Source organism: Durio zibethinus, chromosome 9, assembly GCF_047325235.1.
Source record: "Durio zibethinus cultivar Kanyao isolate XHJ-2024 chromosome 9, ASM4732523v1, whole genome shotgun sequence".
Lineage (NCBI taxonomy): Eukaryota > Viridiplantae > Streptophyta > Magnoliopsida > Malvales > Malvaceae > Durio > Durio zibethinus.
Genome location: NC_143170.1, coordinates 2,321,110 through 2,340,833, shown reverse-complemented (window position 1 = coordinate 2,340,833; position 19,724 = coordinate 2,321,110). Strand labels below are relative to the sequence as shown.

Below are 19,724 nucleotides of genomic sequence, written 5' to 3'. Positions count from 1 at the left end.
GTCCAAAACATACAACATGGAACATGTTGCAGAGAAAATGTGAACATCTCCACATGCATGTAAAGCCCACATCACTACTTGTTCAGGCCTCTAACTTAATTTGTCCACTTTCATACTAAATTGGAAATTTGGCATCTCCCCATTATGTCTTGCTCTTGATCGTCTTATATATAATTATGAATTTTGTTAACTAGTACTTTTAAAATATTATAATCTAAAAAAAATAAAAATATTGAGGTTTAAATTTTAAATATACTAAATACTATTTTTTTAATATAATGACATGAATTAATTAAATTTAAATTTAAAATGTATTTATAATAACATGTGCCTTAGGTTCTCGTCTTCATGGTCGGACTTTGTTGTATTAATAATAACTAACGAAACGATGGAACTGCTTACGTAAAATCCTTTGCACAACCTTTACTTTTGCATTTCTATCTTTTATAATAAATATTTTATTTGAGTTTTTTTTTAATTTTAATATTATAATAAAGTAACGTGGTATATCCCCGCCGGGGGGGGGGGGGGGGGGGTGGGGGCAGTTCGTCGAGAGAAAAAGATATCAAGAAGTTGACGCAAAAAGTCTGCCATTTCATCAGTTCAGACTACAGCCTCGGTTCAGTACTTTGCTGCCACTTTTCATAAAGAGGGGAGCATATCACACTGGGCCAATCCTAAATCTCAATTTACTTATTTGCCCTCTAACGGACGATTGTTTACGTGTCGAATTTTTGAATGACTTGTTACAGGTTTGATCAAGCCCTTACGATTTGAGGGTTCGAAAAGCTTAAAAATTATGCATTAAAATATTAATAATTAAATAATAAATTTATTAATAAAATAAAATTTTAAATCTGACTGAAACTGAATAAAAATGAAAGAGCTCAAATCCAAACTTTGGTATTTAGATGTTTCAATTCAACCAAATTGATGTTTAGTTATATAGAGTTTTTGGTTTATTTTAGTTTTAATCTGTTTAAGTAAAATAAAAAATTATTTTTCATTTATAAAAGATGATAAGTAAAATCAGTAACTACATGTTTGTCTACTAAGTAGATAAAACTTCTAATCTACATATAATTGTTAGCATAAATTAAGTAGAAACCTTAGGAAGAAAGAAAATAGCATGCATGCGTCAAAGAAAGGAACCTATAAACCATTATTTTTATTGAGCATAATGCCCTTTTCATTTCCGTAATCAAATTGGAAAGACATTTTTTAATGGACGGATGGAATGGAATAGTATAATTTAAAAAAAAAAAAAAAAGGGAAAAACAGTGAACCAAATGCACATCAGATGCGTTTAATATATCTGACTGATTCTCGGATAAAAGTAGCATGACTGATGGGCAGCTCCTTTTGCCCGGATATTTCGTTCATTTCAAGGCAGATAAAAATTTTACATTATCTTTTCATGCAGAAATTCAAGGGATTTGGATCTCCCCTGAGTCAGTACTCACTAGCCACTAATCACCTTCAAAGACAGATTTGCCAAAGACATAGACCAAGAACTGTAAAACCCAAGTTCCATTGAGGTTATTCTTGTCAATTCATGTTCAAGTTTGTGGTTAATGTCCTACCATTGATACTCCAGATTGGAGCAGAGAACAAAAGGGATCTAGAAATAAAAGAACAAACATTGTTTTTGCAGGGGATAAACAGTTTAAGGAACAGCTGGAAAACAAAAAACAGGATATGGTAACAGAATTGAACAGCTTTGGTACTTGCAGAGAACAGTGCTTGGTCCACAAGCAAGCCAAACCCCCAGAAAAAATGCTTCGGTATTTCTGCTTCTTCTGACATGGGTTACCCTTGAAGTGAAACTTGATCCAAGTCATTGCTATCTGATTCCGCAACAATGGCAGCTTCAGTATGCCACTAATACCATGACAAAATCATTGGAAGAAGTGAAAAATGTACTTTATAGGGGAAAAAAGAAAACTTGTCCTAAGAAGTTTAGAGTCGAGTATTTCAGTAACAAAAGAGAAACAATTTTCAGCAATAGTAAGTTTTAGTTATAACAATTATTTAAGTGTTTGAGACAAAAACACTTGCGGAGAATTCAAGAAATGAATTTGTGTGTCAGCAACAATGAAGAATAAAAAGAATTATCAAAAGAGAAAGAGCTACAAAAACATTTATGATTTCATCTATGAAGAAAGATATATTAGCAACTACAGTACCAAAAAATAAAAGTTTAAAACAATGCATAAAAACATTGAATATTGTGGCGTCAGATCCACGTGACTTACCATAACTGCTCGATAGCCCCCATCATTGAATTTATGCATCTGATAACACACTAAACTCATCATCTTCCAATGGAGCAGGCAAGTTTAGATCTATCAAATTGTTCTCAAATTTAGTAGAATTTGCAGCAGTGGCAGTATTTGATGAAGAAGCAGCAGCAAGCAAATGAGATCTCTTGTGACCGCCAAGTGCTTGTCCTGACCCAAACACTCTGTAACAAAATGGGCACTCAAATATATTGCTGTCATTAACAGCTTTACCTGCATTTTTTGCTCCACAGCAAACCCTTTTATGTTCACCCAATGTGTCAAAAGATCGAAATGTTTTCTTACATTTCCCACATCGATGCTTTCCATGAATCTTCTTCTTACTAAACTCACTGTTGTTGTTGTTCAGCTTGATCTCTTCTGATTCTTCCAACAACTCAGCGGATTTTTGTTCCACGTTGTTGCTTTTCCAAACAGCTCTTGACAGCATCATCAGACACATAGCAACATGTTCTTCAGGTGGAGTATCAGAAACTGAACTCACCGGTTCTGGCTCAGTCGGTGACTCGACCAAACTGGGTTTTCTCAACAACTTTGGTTTCTTGATTTCCTCTGTTCCTGTTGCATTAATACCCATCTTCCGATTTCTCTTGGAGCGTCTCCGAGTTGGGTTTCTTGACTCTGACTCACTTTCTCTATCTTGGACAACGGACCCAGAATCTACCGCAAAAGGGAATTCAGGATCTGCAAACCTGAAACTCTTCTTGGGATTCTCTCTTAACCCGTAAACCAAAGATTTCTCTTCAACTACTTCTCTGCTTTTCTCTTCTTGTATTTCTTGCTCTTCACCTGATGAAGAAGATGATGAAGAAGCTGCCTCCACACGGTCACGGAGTTGGTTCTGGAAGCTCTTTGGGGGCAGCGGATGGTTGGTTAAGTGGCCTTTCATGTGACCTCCTAAAGCTCTGCCATTAGAGAACGTTCGGGCACAGAACTTGCATTTGTGCTTCTCCATTGTCACAAAACGGAAGCAAAGCAAAGATCAAACAAAGCTCATTATTTTTCAAGTGGCTTCTCTCTAAAAAGCATGAGAGAGCAATAGAAAGAAAGATTCGGAACTTAAAAGGAGTAGGTGACAAGCATTCCTTCACCAAAAGACACACAACCCAAAGTTCTGATTTTTTTTAGTTATTTATCAAACATTTTAAAAAATTATAAAAAAATAATGATGCATTTGTTAATTGTTGTACATTTGGTGTTAAAATATTAAAATTTTAATTTTAATAATTAAAATAAAAATTTTACTATCTGAATTATTAAAATAAAACCGATGTATATATGAGTTGTATGATATGGAATTTTATTTTTATTTGAAAAAAAAAATTAATTTTACCATTTTTTGTGAAATAGTATGTTTTTGATGTGAACGAAACTAAATGAATGCAACAATTTTCTGAGAAAAATGGATGCCAATGCCCTGTCAAATCTACGACTAGTGTTTCTGCCGTATGCTTATCGTTTAAAAAGAGGGCTTAGTCAAGGAAAACTGTGGGGTTTGTTGCACGCCGACGACGTCGAAGAGCCATACGGGACACGATGATAAAACCACGTGCCAATAGAAGTGCCAAACCAGTCACCTCATCATTTTAATCTTTTTATAAATTTTTAAAAAATATTATCTCGAATAAATTAGACGATTTTTGTATTTATATAATATAAAATATTTAAATTATAATTTTTATAAAAATTATGTATAATAATTTTTATTAATATAAAAATATAAAATATTAATTTTATTAAATTTATATATAATAATTATTAAAATTTTAAATCAATTCATCTCAATTTTTTATGCGGCGTGATAATTGCAAATGCGCATTAAAACATGTGTATCTTGAACTCAACTGTCTTATAGTGAAACTTGCAAGGGTCGTTTCAAATGAAGTATTATGAAACGTACCTTCGTTTCAAATGTGCACCGAGAATTAATTAGGATTTTTAAAAAATCATAATTTAAAAATACAAAATTTTAAATTTTAAATTTAAAAGTATTAAATATTATTTGTTAAAAATAATAGCATGAATCGTAGAAGTCAAATCGAATTCAATTACAGTTTCATTATTTTTATATTTTCGTTGATTGTAAAATACAAAAAAGATTGTTAAATATGTGGAAGAGAAGTGCAAAATGAACCTAAGCTTTTTTTCTTCGTACTTTAATTTTTTTTAAGTAAAATTATTTAATTTTTATTTTTATTTCACACAAATTTTTGAGTAGTTATAAACTTTTTTTAGAAATAAATTTCTGAAAAATTAAATGACTTTTAAAAAATTCATTTTCAGAAAGTGGGATAATGAAAATTTAAAAAATATTTTAAGTAAAATTTTTATTATCTCACTTTTAAAAAATGGATTTTTGAAAAATTATATGATTGTTGAAAATTTATTTTCGAAAAAAATTATAATTTTTTAAGAATTTATTTTTAAAAAATTATGAAAAAAAATTAAAAAATTTTGAAATATAAAGAAAAAGAATAGGGATGCATTTAGCGCCTCCCTACGTGAAAAAGAAAAGAAGGGACATTGCTAAAAGGTCCAACTGATTACCTTGTCGATGAATGGTCAAATATAAAATTAACTTTGACCGGGTCAGATTTGATAATTTGACCCTTGGACCAACTTTGAAATAATTTCATTGATTTTCTTGTTTTATATTTCTATTTCAAATCATTTGGGATACAATTTTTTATATATATTTTGTAAGCATGATAAAGAGAATCAATGAATTATTAGCTGCATGTTGTTTTCAAAACAAACCTCTTTGTATAAGGATATGATAACTAATATCTTTCATGTCTTTAACACCAAAGCTATTCCAACATTTGACCCAATAGCTATTACATAATTTTTATGTCTTCCGTATTACGATTAAGGCTCGAATTTGAGATTTTAAAACTTGGAATCAGACTTTGATACCATAGTTTGACAAATCAAGATTTAAGTAGTTTGGTTGATTTCTTTAGGTGTTAGCCCTTTAGCCGATAAACGTGAAGATATATCCAGGAATGTTTCTTTGTTGGTCAGAGTGAAGGGAACAGGAACATCCACGATAAGCTCAAAAGCAGGAAAAAGAAAGGGTCTTTGAATTCATAAAGTAATTTATACAATGCCATTACTCTGGAACAAGACTCATCAATGGCCCTAAAACCACGGTGAACTCGCGGCAGTCAGACAGTCTTTCGGCTCATATTTTGACTCAAGCCAACCACATTTTTTCCTTTTGAAATGATGAACTGTAACGTTGTCGGCCAACAATCTTAACAGCAGCTTGCATAATATTTGGTTCATCCTCCTATATCCCATGATATACAGAAATTAAAGCTGATGAAAGTACTACAGCAAAATCTACCGAGTAATAATTTCAAAATGTTGTGACCTTGTTACAAAAAAAAAGAAAAAAAAAAACCTTCCGCAAAGAGATTATAAAATTCTCAACATCATAATTTACAGCTAGCCTGTGTAAGAGAGGGGGAAGAACAATGCTAAAAAAGTCCCTTCATTGACTGACTTGTCTTATTTGTCAAATGATTACAAATCTAATAGTAGTAGGATTACTAATAGTAAAAGTAGTCACCTGCTAACTAGCTCGATCCCTCACCAAATTTGGCTATCTCTCGTTGCAGGCTCTGGATTTCATTTTCAGCACGACCCCTTTCTTCAGGATCATTAATTGAAGTTAACCTAGACGCCCAATTGGTTATTTTCTTCTCCATGCTTTGAATCTGTATAACAGAACATGGAGTAACTTCAGTAACCAAAAAAAAAAAGTATATATATATAGTAGAATCCAAGAAAGCCATATCGATTGATGAAGAAATGGACCTTTCTATGGGGCCATCTTGTCACACCATATTTGCGGCATATCTTCTTAACTACAGTGGCAGAAAATTCCATCTTCTTGGCTGCCTCCTGAATAGGCAGATGAAAATAGTTTTCAATCTCTTTCAAGGTCAGGTTTCTTGTTCTCTCTCTCTGCATCTCACCCCCAATAAGAAAATAACCAAGTTAGATATAGTGACTAGAGTGATTTAGTAAGGCCCATGGGAAAAATTCTAGTGATATATAGCCTGTATTATCAAGGGTTGAAGACAGTAGCTACAACCTGTATTGCCAAGGAGGGCTTAGCAGGTCTCTCTTGGTTGTTACTGTTCCCTGCTTCATCCATCTGAAATGCCCCTGCACCAAAATTAAACAGTTCCGCCAAACTGTTGATTATATGACAAAAACGGAGTTGCAAAAATGGGAAACCATCAACAATCCACATGTTCACAATGAGATACCTGAATTTGAGGAGCATGGTTGGATAAAGTCGCCATTACACAAATTATCATCCCAGACAAGCCCCACGCATATGGCCTCATAGAAAATCGAGAGCGGATCCTTGATCAGGATATATCCGGCTTGGTTTCGTTCGATGCAATATTGAGTCAGAAACTGCTTCACATCCTCAATGCTCTTTTTGCAGAAACTAATCAAAGTGTAGCAAAATGAAGATTGTAACCAAGTTCTGATCAAATAATTGAATAAGAAAAAGAAAGGGGAGAGATAAATATCTGAAACTTACTCAAACATTTGATACTGATGGCCAGAAGTAACCGCATTACTACTACTACTTTGATCATTAAGAATAGCATGACAGATCATTCCAAGTCTTCCATGAATCTCAAGTCTCGTAACAGCAATGCCTAGCATTATTAAAAAAAAAATGAAATACATCATTAAGGGAACATCCTGATCACAAATAAAGACAACCCCATTTGATCTGACTCTAATTTAACATGAAACGCACCATTAGTATGAACGATTTCTCTCAGAACTTGGCAACAGCAACAACCAAATGGGATCGGTTCACTTGGCCAAACTGAAACTGGACTTAACTTCACATTATTTAAACTCTCTGTTCCCAAATCTGTTTCTCTTTGAGAATTCTCAGCATTTGTCTCATCATAAAAATCCCTAATGACTGGATCATCCGAAGGATCAATGGTATTATCAATTTGCTCTCTGGACTGAGGGATTGAAGAGGGACGTGAAAAGTGTATTTCCTCAGTGGTAAAGTCCCCAAGAGTAGGATTCTGAATGTCCAGGAAATTCAAAACCTCGTCCATGTACAGGGTGTCATGAGGATTGTTGTAGGGAACAACGGAACTTGGATTTGCCATGCCCGAAAATTGCTAGTGTTATTAATATTGTTATTGTAAAATCTCAATTTTCTCGAGGAAGACGCCGAACTTTTGTCCTCGGGAGAACTAGGCCTTGGTGGTGACGCGTGATGGAAGTTCTGTCGCATAGATTGGAGAGGGAGGGGGGCTCAAGCACCTACGAAACCTGCCGTAGGTGCTTGAGAATTGAGGGAGCGCAGATTGAAACTGAAAATTTGTTGTTTAAAATTTTACGTTTTGTATCAAAGAAAGACGAAATGCCGCTAATGACCGTTGTGACACAGAAACTGTCAAAAGGGAGATTTTGCATCTGTTTATGAGACCTGTTTTACACTTTTAACTTATGTTGATTGTCATGGTTGAAGATTGGGCTTTGCCTTGGTCAAGAAAAGATTGGGCTTTTGTCGTCCTCAGAAAAATTTTTTTAAAAAAAAGAAAGGCATTCGGCTTTCTCGTTATGGGCGACACTAAAAGTTGAAATGAATCAATCAACAAAATATTCCAATAATTCTATCAGCAACGCTATGAAATAGCCGCCTGAGCTTGGAGATGCAGATACTCTGATCAAGTTTATCGACAAACTCTAAGACCATCCTCTACCTGCCCTTGGACATGGAGATGAAGATTAGCACACTGATTCGCTTTAAAGTAAAAATTATACTAACAAAATGAAAACACATCAGCAGGGGAGAGAGAAAATCACGGGAAGCAAGTAAATTGGAATTTGTAGAAGATGGTGATGGTTTTATCTTTTGAGCATATAAGAACATGTCAAAAGAAGACTACTCAAATTCTTATTTCAGACTTGAGAGAAAACAATCTCATAACTTATAAGAATCATAATTAGCTTCACTGCCGCTAGAAATGACAACTTTGTTCAAATAAAAATCTACAGGCCCTTGCTGCTTCAGTCATTTGAGCACTCGCCATTATCACGCTCTCTAACAAGTCACCTTGGAACTGCTAGACCAAACTCTAAGACAACAGAGAATGCACTCAAATCAGAGTTATTAGCAGAAACCTTTCTACAATGTGAAAATAAAGCAGAGATAATAGCACTTAATCCTAAATAACAAACAAGTGCAGCAGCTCAATCTCAACAAACACGTTAAATTTATAAATGCTATTAATGATATTTGGTTTTGAGCACGTATACAAAAAGCTTAGAGACATTCCGGAAGGTTTGTACAAACTTCTAAATGTAAGAACACTTAAAAAGTCATTATACTTGGATCATCTAAAGTGGTTTCCCAGTGTTCAATGTCACAAATAGAGAATAGATGACAGGCCCACCTCCAAAAACTGCCACATGTCTCACGTACCATCAATTCCATCTGGGAAAAGGAGCAGTTACATTACCATTGTGTTCTAGTCACTCGTAAATGAATCACTCTAATTGCAATAAATTGAAGTCAAAATATTATATTCCACAAAGATGATTGGACCATATCCTGATCTCTGTTGCCCTATTGCGGAAATCATTAGAATGCATTCACTAGGTGGATGTGTCTACTACACTTAAAAGAAGAGTTTGTCAAAAGAATGAAGCAATTGTAGGCACAAATCATAAAGCTGAATAGAAGGGGGGAGTGGGGTGGCAGATTTTAATATGTAAATTTTGAAGTTATATCTTTTCCTATATAACATAAGCAAGACTAATTACCAGAAAGGCAGGAGGAAAACAGTACACAAGGTGCACAAATGCGGGAATAACATGGAATGTTCCAATCCCACAAGTACAAAGGATCACCATGTATTAGATTTGATAGAGGCTTTTTTTTTTTTTCCAGAAATAAGAGTATAAATAAGGGAACTGATTTAGATTATAAAAAGAGAAATGTGAAAATAAGGCTCTATCCTAAATTCCTGACGCAATTAAGTACTTTCAAGATCACTAAAAAAGCACTCGTGGTTTCATACTTGAGAATGAAGATGGACCTGTCACTGCAAATTCCCACTTCATATCTTTCAAGTATATTGAACTTATGTGCCTGCAGGAACCAAATATTGTGGATCTGAGATAGAAATCATTTGTGATATCCAAAAGATTATGAAATCAATATTCTTCAAATTCAAGTAGCATATGAAGTATAATTTGGAAACAGACTCTTCAATTCAAGAAAGCTTGCATCTTAAAAATATTTTCCTACAATCTTTGTGGTCCTCCTCGTAACTCATAAGCCTGATTTGAAAGACACGTTTTTAAGGGTACATGACTCACTCACCTATCCAATGCAAGGTGGGTATTTGTCAAACTCCCTTGAAGAAAAAGTGTTTCTATGCCTGATTTGAAAGACACGTTTTTAAGGGTGCATGACTCACTCACCTATCCAATGCAAGGTGGGTATTTGTCAAACACCCTTGAAGAAAAAGTGTCTCTATGCCTGATTTGAAAGACATGTTTTTAAGGGTGCATGACTCACCTATCCGATGCAAGGTGGGTATTTGTCAAACACCCTTGAAGGAAAAGTGTTTCTATGCCTAATAGGCTAATTCAACAAACAACTATGAAGATACAAGTTATACATCTCTTCCATAACTCATTCAGAAAAACTCATAATATTCCTGGCTTATCTTATGCGTGCATGGTCTACAGTCTCTGCAAATACTCAGCTTCATGACAGAGAGAAAGAAACAGAGATTTTGCTACTTGCTTCTTACTTCTAAGCAGAACGTGTTTAAAAAAACAATTATTTTGAAGAATTAAAAATAAAAATTTGACATTCATGGAATCATTATTTTTTAATTTGAATTAGTTGGCTATTTGCTCATTTTAATCAATATGATCCAGCTCTTAGCCCTAAAGCTTTATACCACAATTATAACACAGACATTACATTTACGAGGCAAAAAATCATTCAGAATTCTCATGTTCACAACATCTTAATACCTGAAGTAATTGAACCCGGAAAAAAGTCAATAAAATTATACAACAAATTCAAAACCAAAACTAAAAAAAAAAAAATGAAATACCAACAGATATATACTCATATTAATAGTCAGAGAAGCAAAAAAAGGAAAAAAAAGTTACTCACAAAAAAAAAACAGATAAAACAGTACTAGAGGCCGGGATAGGTGCAGCAAAGTGTACCCTGAGAAAGTGCCCGGCAACTCCTCGATGTTGTGCTCAGGCATGACGTCATCCTCGCCGCAGCCACCACACTGTGCAGCGGCAACAGTGACTGCGCACATCCCAGCTCGGATGGACACCTGCGATCATGAAAAAACATACGTTCAACTTTTAAAAAAGCAGTAATTTCCTATTTAGAAAACGAATAGTTACCGAAAAAAGTAAAGAGAAATATAATTTAGAAAATGGAAAAAAAATCTTTTTTTTATTGTACCTGGAGAAAGAGAAACGGCGAAGAGGAGCGGTGGAATGGGAGGTGAGAGGTGATCGAGTGGAGGAGGGAGCGGTCGCGGATCTGGAGAATGTGGATTTTGGACCGTTAGATCTAAAGGCCGATTTTATGGAGGATGATGACCTACTGATGAATCTGTTGCAAGTTGAAGCCATTACCAAGAAAATTTTTTTGAAGAAGATAGGGAATTTAGAAACTTGTTAATAAAACTTGACAGCTTTGAAAATATTAACAACGCGAGAGGACAGGGTTTAGGGTTTTTGCCATATGGGGCAAGCCGCAAGGAAAGAATATGATTTGGTCAAATACTGGAGCGGGTCGGGTAATCAGTTGAGTTGATAATTGTTAAAAACCATTTTTTTTCTTTGTTGTTTAAAATGTAAAATTAGTGAAAGAAAAAATATGGTTCCAACTTCCTTACACCTTTGGACCTTAGTCAAAGTGTACAATCTTTTTGGGGTCTGAAGCGTAAAACCAACTCCAAGTCTCCAATTGAAGTAAACTTTAAGAATCCTTGATGGATTGCCTGGTTCCCTTGGTTATAAAAGATTTATGTAAAATTTTATAAGTGAAATTGATAAAAATTTTTATTAAAATAAATAAATTAAAATTAAAAATTTTTATTATATAATCAAACGAATAAAATTTAAATTTTTTTAATAAATTTAGATATTTTTATTAAATAAATATTTTTTAAAAAAATATTAATAAAATTTTATTATTAAATAAATATCGATCAAATTTGAATTATAAATAATATTTTTAATAATTATTTTACATATTATTAATTTTTATATTAAATTTTATTAATTTATTGATTTGAATTTTTATTAAAATTTTTATTTATTCATTTCTAATAAAAACTTTTATGAATTTCACTTATAAAATTTCATGTAAGTTTTTTCTATCCTCATTTACCATAATTGATAATAAAAGAAGAAAAAAAAAGAAAAGGGAAAATTTTTTTTAATAATGGATGTAATATCAATAAGAATAAGGTACAAAATCATTAAATTATATACTAATAAATAATCCTTTCCTTTTTTTCCAATGACTAATCAAACTATATACTATTAATTAAACCTCCATATCTTTTCCTGTCAATTCCATCCCATTCTTGCAAAATCCAAGTATACCAATTCCTTCGTATTCCTATGCATATTAAAGGGAATCCTCCATCAACCATTCGTACTTATTTTCCTTTTGCTCTCCATGCCTCTCATTTCTCTCATCACCAAAGTCCTAAATGCAGTAGGGTCAAGAGTTTTGTGTTCCTTGATTGTCTCATGTTCCAAAAACTTACTGACCAGGCACCTTTTAAAGAAGTTTGAACCATATAATTTAATTAAGTCACCAAAGGTAAAAAAAAAAAAAGAAAAAAACTATAAAGCAAGCAAAAACATATAACACCACCCAATATAAAAAAAAAAATTCACAAATATATATCCATAAAAACCAAAGTATTGTTTTAATTCTTTTGGGTGTGAATAATTTTTTCTCCACAAATAAATAATCCTACAAAAAAAGGGGAAAAAACTTAAAAGAACAGAAAAAAAAAAAAAAAGGCCCTCATGTAATCATCAAAAGAAGAAAAAAAATTGCCACTACCAAAGAAGAAGTCCACTTGGATGTTCTACACTTCAGGCCAATTCCTTTGTTAGAAGAATTTTCAGACTCTAACAAAGATTCGAACTTGAAGTTAGGATTTGACCCATACAACGACTGAACGCCTTCCACATCGTCGAGTTTCAGGTCCACTTTTCTACTCCGAGGGCTCAAGCTCGGATACATCACGGCTTCCTTGACCGGAGTATGAGCCAAGCCAAGTATGTGACCAATCTCGTGCGTCGCCACTGATTCCAAATCAATAGCCACCTTTGATTTCACTTTCCTAAAATCAATAGCCCACGTTTCGGCTTCATCAAGGTGAAGCCTCCCGTTCTCTGGCGAAAATGAATGAGCTAATACTCCTAAAACCCCATCAAACGGTTGCCCGTCGCCGTGGTCGCCACTGAAAAACCCGATTCTTATATCAGCCGATATATAATCTTCTGTCTCTGCAAAGTTTACCGGAATTACCGATGCCCACCTCGAAAACGCGCTTTGAAATACTGTTCTAATTTCCGATAAACTTATGTAATTGATCATGTTCGAAGGTGAAAAGGCGTACGTTAAAGTCATAGGCGATCCACGCACCCATCTCGGCCTTCCATAAAAATATGCAAAATGTTTCGTTGCATGGATTTTAGGGGCGGTGTCCAAAACGCCGCACCTCGGGGACATGATTGTTGATATCGTGTCGGAATCGAGCTTGCCGGTTACCGTTAACCCTAGCTTTTGTTGGTACAAAATAACAGCGGTCTCGAATTGAGTGTCGAAAACGTCAGTGAAGTTGCCGTTTTGGTTGTCCCGAATCGAGAGGTAGCCGAAATGTTGGAAGTATTTCTTGAGTTCCGACATGCCGTTGACGTGGCTACCCTTCTCGGCGTCTTTAAAACGAATGAAACTACGCCACGTGGCGTTGTGAGGATCGTTAGTTATGACAGTTATTTGTGCCGGTGTGATTCTGGCGGGAAAACAAGGACGTGGGAAAAAACAGATGAAAAGAAAGAGGAAGAGGAAGGAATAGTAACCAAACAACTGAAACATGATTTCCGTTGTTAGTTATTTTGGGATTATAGCCGAAAATTGAAGGAATAGATAGGTTTTTATGAGGAGATTAGGTTAGGATTAATCCCCAAAAATCAATTTTAAATTTACATAAATAATTTTTTTTAAAAACATTAATAATAATAATAATAATAATTGAAACATAGCAAAGATAAGATCGAGGAACAAGAAAAAATCATGAGAAAGTTACATAGATTCTGCCGTGCCTGCCTTTTCATTGGAGATTCTGACTTTGGAGGCACAGAATTATGGGTTAACCACTGCCTCAGTTTCTAATCAGATTTTTAAATTAATATTTTTTTGGGATTAAAAAGAGTATATACTTAATAGTCTTAGTTTAACTTGATTGGTTCAAATTTATTAAGTTTATTTTGTTGGTTGACCAAATTAGCTGATTTCAGCATTAGTTGTTTTTCAGATCACTTTCCATTCAGGTTTCCTATTGTTCTAACTTGTAATACAAGACAATTCTTGGTGACTGAAGATCTTCAGTTGCGTGTTTCATGTTCCATCAATTTGACCGTTGCTTTTGAAAGGGTTTGGCAGTTTAACCTGGAGGTCAGAATTCAACAATTTAACAAGTTAAGCATTTACTTAGAAATTTACAAGTCTCTCCTGCTCATCATATGCAAGCAATCGATTCTAAGTTACAATCTTTAATCATTAACGAGTAAGATTTTAGAATAAAATGAATAAGCTGCAAGTAAACGATCATCATGGAAATTTTTGTCTTTAATGTTCTTGAAGAAGCTGTTAATTGGAGTATAACAGGAGTCAAATTTTTAGCTTGAAATTTGGTTGGGAAGAACTTTTCGACTTTACGAACTTGGGATGGGCTTACCAATATTGTTTTTGCTTTGAAAGCTATTATAAAACCTATAGAAGCAAACCATCAACCCAAGGCTTCTCTGCCGTTGGCCACCATATCCATTTCCTGACAATAATTTCTGTTGTGATCACCAAATTACATCATCCCCCGGCCCCTGGATAATCAAAACAATTTCAGAGAGTCAGAGAGAGAGGATGACTGTTTATTTAAGGCCAAAGTCTTCCATGGTTTCGCTTTCAAAATCGCAATGAAGTTATCTTGTAATGGGAGTATTATTACTTTTATGAATAATACTTCTTTTGTCATTGACTATAGCTCTTTCAAAGAGTCCAAAACCCTGTTGCTTTCCCTTTCATATGGGTTTTATTTATTTATTTTTTTGACAAGCTCTATGGTTGATTTAATAGAAATCAAGTAAACATAAAAAATATCTCCATTTGTTTGTTCCTCTTTTGGCCTTCGTCAAGACAGCTGATGATTAACACCACCTTGCCTTGGTTCTTTAGTTAGAACTTATGTATGGTATATGGATATGATCATACCTTTTTTAGGTCAATGGTTGGAACACCTAAAACCTACCGGCTAACCATTACACCTTAGGTAATTTTAAGAGTCTAAAATTTAGGGAAAAAATATAATTAATGCATTATTTCAACTTAAATTTAATAAAAATAGTATCTTAAATATAAAAATATTTTTTAAGTAATATTTTAATTATGAACTTGTTTCTAGTATAAAGAAATATAATATACATTAATTAGTAATATATTCAAGGAAGGAGATAAACTAATTTACTAGTAGCCATTGATGATGTCATGATGAATGGGATATTATGGAATTATAAACTGACTTTGGTGATTGATTAAAGTCATCCACTTGGCAAGATGTCCATTCAATTTGAGAAGGGTACAAAATTCAATCAAACCATAATTAAATGGGAGGACTTAAGTTCATTGGATTTTTGAGGTGAGGCATGTTAAGTGGCTAGAGCAATTTCACACCATGTAATGGAAACGCCTATCACCTTTTGCAACCTCACTCTGATCAGTATTTGCCTATTCACAGTCAATTCATGATTTTTTACTAAGATGAATTCTTAAAATATTTACTTCAAAGTCTGTATTTGACCTTATGACAAAAAATTTCAGCATTTCATCAATTTTTAAAAAAAAAAAAGAATTTAATTATTTACAGACAGAGCTGTCACATATGATCATTGAATTATAATTAACACATTACAATTTAAAATTATGTGAAATTTATAAAAAAATTTATATAAAATTCAAACTTATAAATAATGAATTATTATATAATTATTTATTACGTTTGAATAATTAAAAAATTATAATTAAAAAATCATAGATAAAATATCTAAACATTTTTGTGGTAGGGAGCCTGAGACTGGATTTTGGTCGATTAAAAACTACTGATTTACCTGGGCAATTACTAATAAACTAAAAGGGTTTGCCCAACAACAAGGAGCCTGTATCTAAACCTGACCTAACCATCACAATTTGTTCCCTACAACATTTTAACCCAAAAAATGGCCCAAATCACTGTCAAGCCCAATTATATTTTCGTTTCCTGTCAAAGCCCAATGGGTAGCCCAAACTTGCCAAACGACTACAAATCGGAATCAGTTTGTGTTGGCTTTATATTTATTTCTTTTTTAAGAAATATTTGGATTCACCTGCACAAACATTAAATACTTGATAATTTATACTTCCCTTTTCTAGTGTGAGCTAATCCTTTATCTGTAGCTCATTAAAGCAAAAATTACTAGAAGAAGAAGGAAAACGGTAACTATGGGGCCGCTGGGACCTTAGCTCATTGAGTCCACTTACCGCTAGCCCTGGGGCAAAAAAAGTTCATTTCATTAGTCTAAAAACATCATGATGCGAGTAAACTTCCTTTAATCATATAACTTAAAACCTTATTTTAAGACATAATCAACAAAACAATAGCTTTCCCTTCCATCAACTTGTCTTCACTCACCACTTTATATTCTCAACTCATCAAAGCAAACCCTTTATTCACTCGCAATTGGGACTTATCACCATTGAATTTGCAGCAGCGCCATTGAAACTGCATGAAACTACATGATTCTTAACTTGGTTTGACAATTTTCCCTTGATAACACTTTTTCTAATGCTGGATTCATAATTACAATGATCAGAATTCAATTTCGATAATCACACATACAAAAAAAATTATGATTTTTTTAAAAATTCTATTACTTATAGTTTATTATGATCAACCTGTTGGGCTAAAAGCTTCAAATCCAATCACATCAGCAGAAACGAAATCAAACAATAAATCAAACACATAAGAGACAATAATTTAACGTGGTTCGGTCCAACTGACCTACATCCACAGATGAGAAACAAGATCCACTAGTTGTAGAGAATTACAAACTTACATCAAATCATCAACCTCACTCAACAATCAATACTCATAAGACACTTTCAATCTCCTCTAGTCCTATGGAGTATTCTCAACCCAAACAAACACAAACTCAAACCCTTGTGCACCCTTTCAACACAACCAAACACATAACCATATGCTCTCATATACCATACCTATGTAGACCCTCTCAGTCTCCTCTAGTCCACTCACAAACAAACATATACACCCATAAGACGTAGAGCCCAAATACTCCTATGGGGTGTCTATCCCATAAAACCCTACAACTCTCTTACATCTTTTTCTCATACCTAACCCTGTAGAGACTTTACCTATTTATAATCATACAAACTTGCCCATTAAGAATCCCTCTCCTCTTAGAATTCTTCTCCTGTAAGTCAAACTTACCTGTTAAGAATCCATTTCCTTTTAGAATTCTTTTCTTGCAAGTTAAACTTACCTATTAAGAATCATCTTTCTCTTAGAATTTTTCTTTTGCAAGTCTTCTTGTCCATCAAGCAATATCTGACAAATCTCAAACAAATCTCTTATGAGATTTGAGTCAATATTCCCAACAATCTTCACCTTGACTCAAATTCCATCAATCATCTATCTTCATGCTAGACATGCTTGGCTCCACCTGCAATGGAAGTCTTACAATCATCTTCTCTTCTCTTGTGTCTTCACGTTTCATACAAATCAATCTTCAAAACTTAAACTCTAACTTTTCTCTTGAATAGAGCTCCTCTAAGCTTACTTCTTCTCATGTCTCAAATCAAGCTCTTCCCATATCTCGAACTGTCAACTCTTACAATGTCTCGAACCATCGGCTCTTCCCACATTTCGAACCTTCAGCTTTTTCACGTCTCAAACCTTTGGTTCTTTTCACATCTTGAATCTTCAACTCTTCTCACGTTTCGAACCTTCAGCTCTGATATCACTTGTTGGGGAACACCACAGCTCTGATACCATTTGTTAGGGATCACCACAGCTCTGATACCATTTGTTGGGCTAAAAGCCTTCAATCCAATCACACCAATGGAAGCGAAATCAAACAATAAATCAAACACACAAGAGACAATAATTTAACGTGATTCGGTCCAACTGACCTACATCCACGGATGAAAAACAAGATCCACTAGTTATAGAGAATTACAAACTTAAATCAAATCATCAACCTCACTCAACAATCAATACCTCACTCAACAATCAATACTTATAAGACACTCTCAATCTCCTCTAGTCCTATGGAGTATTCTCAACCCAAACAAACACAAACTCAAACCCTTGTGCACCCTTTCAACACAACCAAACACATAACCATATGCTCTCATACACCATACCTATGTAGACCCTCTCAGTCTCCTCTAGTCCACTCACAAACAAACATATACACCCATAAGACGTAGAGCCCAAATACTCCTATGAGGTGTCTATCCCATAAAACCCTACAACTCTCTTACATCTTTTTCTCATACCTAACTCTATAAAGACTTCACCTATTTATAACCATACAAACTTACCCATTAAGAATCTCTCTCCTCTTAAAATTCTTCTCCTGTAAGTCAAACTTACCTATTAAGAATCCATTTCTTTTTAGAATTCTTTTCTTGCAAGTCAAACTTACTTATTAAGAATCCATTTCCTTTTAGAATTCTTCTCTTGCAAGTCAAACTTACTTATTAAGAATCATTTTTCTCTTAAAATTCTTCTTTTGCAAGTCTTCTTTTCCATCAAACAATATCTGATAAATCTTAAATAAATCTCTTATGAGATTTGAGTCAATATTCTCAATACAACCCCAATTTATGATTGTTTCTGAGTGTTGGTTAATTAGTATCTTTCATGATATTAGTTCTTGAAATTAATGCTTTGAATTTTCTAGTTTTCCATATAAAAAGAAAAAAATTGCATGTGTAGCTACGTAAGTTGACGTTGATGTTGATAAATGTAATTAAATTCGGTGAGGGAGCACTTGCATGCATGATTTGGCTACCGATATGGTTGACATTGGAACAGCTTTCCCCCTAATTCTGGCTTTGAGTGTTCTTGTTTATTATAAGAATAAAGAGCTCGTACTTTAAGAAGGGTTAAGTTTGAAATTAAGAAAAAGATAAAAATCAAATGGAGTGGGAAGGTTTACAAAGTCCACGAACCAAGTTAAAAGATCATAGGGATAATTAATTATGGTTTGCAGATAAACCAAAGCAGATGGAGACAGATCCAAGTCCATTTCTTTTACCTGCTAAAGTCCCAGATTGCATGAAAAATGTTAGAAAAACCTGGCTCACGTGCACCTCAAATACAGTGTTATTTTCAGTTTTAGTGAACAAAGACAGTAGCAACAACATTAGTTGATAAAATGTCGTTTTAATTTCATAATTATCTATCAAATAGGACATAGCTTTTGCTGAGAAAAATCAATTTCATAATTATATGCGTCCTCAGGTTCTGCTGATCATGGATTAAATTTGTGGTACCCAAACCAAAGAAAAAGTAGAAAAAAAATCTAGGACCACCAACAGTCCAACGTATCTAAAGGGGGGGGGGGGGGGGGAACCCCTAAAATGACTTGAAAAAGAGTCACAGCAGATTGAATAAGACTGGGGATTTGTAGTTTTGTTTTGTACTGTTTTTTCTTTTTTTGAATGTCGGTTACATACTTATTGTTCTTCACTTGGATTTTCCCAGTCCTTGTTGTCAAATATACGGGCGACTAAATAAGAATGGTCATCAATCTTAGCCATAATTTTGTGAAGGAAAAAGAAAGAGGGACTGTGCTTATATATTATTGTTGACATTGAAAATTACCCTTTTTTTTTTTTTTTTTTGGCTTTATCCTTGTCATCTGGCTTTGGTTTAGGGAATATCACCGAAAGTTACAAGTAGTGGCAAAGCAAAGTAGAGATTTTTCTTTTATTTGATAAAGGATATTCTCTATTTGATAAAAATAGTACAATTTTTTTAATTTTATTTAAAAATAATATTAGATTTTTAA

General features: G+C 33.8%; 3 protein-coding genes and 1 pseudogene across 18 annotated transcripts; all 4 read right to left on the bottom strand.

The window, feature by feature from the left end:
• Positions 1-1,515: 1,515 nt before the first annotated feature.
• Positions 1,516-3,408, bottom strand: LOC111315240 (zinc finger protein ZAT9-like). Of its 2 annotated transcripts, none has more exons than XM_022916829.2 (2): positions 2,256-3,408; positions 1,516-1,881 (listed from the first exon to the last, which is right to left on the bottom strand). In XM_022916829.2, exon 1 carries the CDS (start codon positions 3,253-3,255, stop codon positions 2,287-2,289), a length of 969 nt encoding a protein of 322 aa, XP_022772564.2. In that variant the 5' UTR covers positions 3,256-3,408; the 3' UTR covers positions 1,516-1,881; positions 2,256-2,286. The 2 variants fall into 2 exon arrangements, with proteins under 2 accessions (XP_022772564.2, XP_022772572.2); XM_022916837.2 differs by having other exon boundaries at positions 1,516-1,847; positions 2,256-3,398.
• Positions 3,409-5,364: 1,956 nt separating this feature from the next.
• LOC111305431 (uncharacterized) lies at positions 5,365-7,466 on the bottom strand. Its single transcript, XM_089765405.1, has 6 exons — positions 7,090-7,466; positions 6,865-6,985; positions 6,581-6,768; positions 6,403-6,476; positions 6,123-6,272; positions 5,365-6,022 (listed from the first exon to the last, which is right to left on the bottom strand). The coding sequence occupies exons 1-6, from the start codon at positions 7,460-7,462 to the stop codon at positions 5,882-5,884; spliced, it is 1,047 nt and encodes a 348-aa protein (XP_089621531.1). The 5' UTR covers positions 7,463-7,466; the 3' UTR covers positions 5,365-5,881.
• Positions 7,467-7,928: 462 nt separating this feature from the next.
• On the bottom strand, positions 7,929-11,175 carry LOC149516706 (uncharacterized). 15 transcript variants are annotated; one of them, XR_016344977.1, is made up of 5 exons: positions 10,807-11,174; positions 10,498-10,672; positions 9,383-9,453; positions 8,756-8,796; positions 8,162-8,437 (listed from the first exon to the last, which is right to left on the bottom strand). XR_016344977.1 is itself a non-coding variant. In XM_089765410.1 (4 exons), exons 1-3 carry the CDS (start codon positions 10,977-10,979, stop codon positions 8,777-8,779), a joined length of 312 nt encoding a protein of 103 aa, XP_089621536.1. In that variant the 5' UTR covers positions 10,980-11,175; the 3' UTR covers positions 8,162-8,437; positions 8,756-8,776. The 15 variants fall into 15 exon arrangements, 7 of the variants coding, with proteins under 7 accessions (XP_089621537.1, XP_089621536.1, XP_089621532.1 ...); XR_016344979.1 differs by having other exon boundaries at positions 9,401-9,453; XR_016344981.1 differs by having other exon boundaries at positions 10,554-10,672; positions 10,807-11,173.
• Positions 11,176-11,974: 799 nt separating this feature from the next.
• Positions 11,975-13,548, bottom strand: LOC111315232 (metalloendoproteinase 4-MMP pseudogene; annotated as a pseudogene).
• Between the last annotated feature and the right edge of the window lie 6,176 nt (positions 13,549-19,724).

Bases quoted from the DNA above. Each gene is read 5' to 3' on its own strand.
- LOC111315240 (XM_022916829.2), bottom strand. From the start codon at position 3,255: ATGGAGAAGCACAAATGCAAGTTCTGTGCCCGAACGTTCTCTAATGGC.
- LOC111305431 (XM_089765405.1), bottom strand. From the start codon at position 7,462: ATGGCAAATCCAAGTTCCGTTGTTCCCTACAACAATCCTCATGACACC. The intron at 6,769-6,864 runs GTAAGTTTCAGA...CACTTTGATTAG, and splicing joins CATCAGTATCAAATGTTTGA to TTTCTGCAAAAAGAGCATTG. The intron at 6,477-6,580 runs GTATCTCATTGT...ATTTTGGTGCAG, and splicing joins ACCATGCTCCTCAAATTCAG to GGGCATTTCAGATGGATGAA.
- LOC149516706 (XM_089765407.1), bottom strand. From the start codon at position 10,979: ATGGCTTCAACTTGCAACAGATTCATCAGTAGGTCATCATCCTCCATA. The intron at 10,673-10,806 runs GTACAATAAAAA...TCATGATCGCAG, and splicing joins CGCCGTTTCTCTTTCTCCAG to GTGTCCATCCGAGCTGGGAT.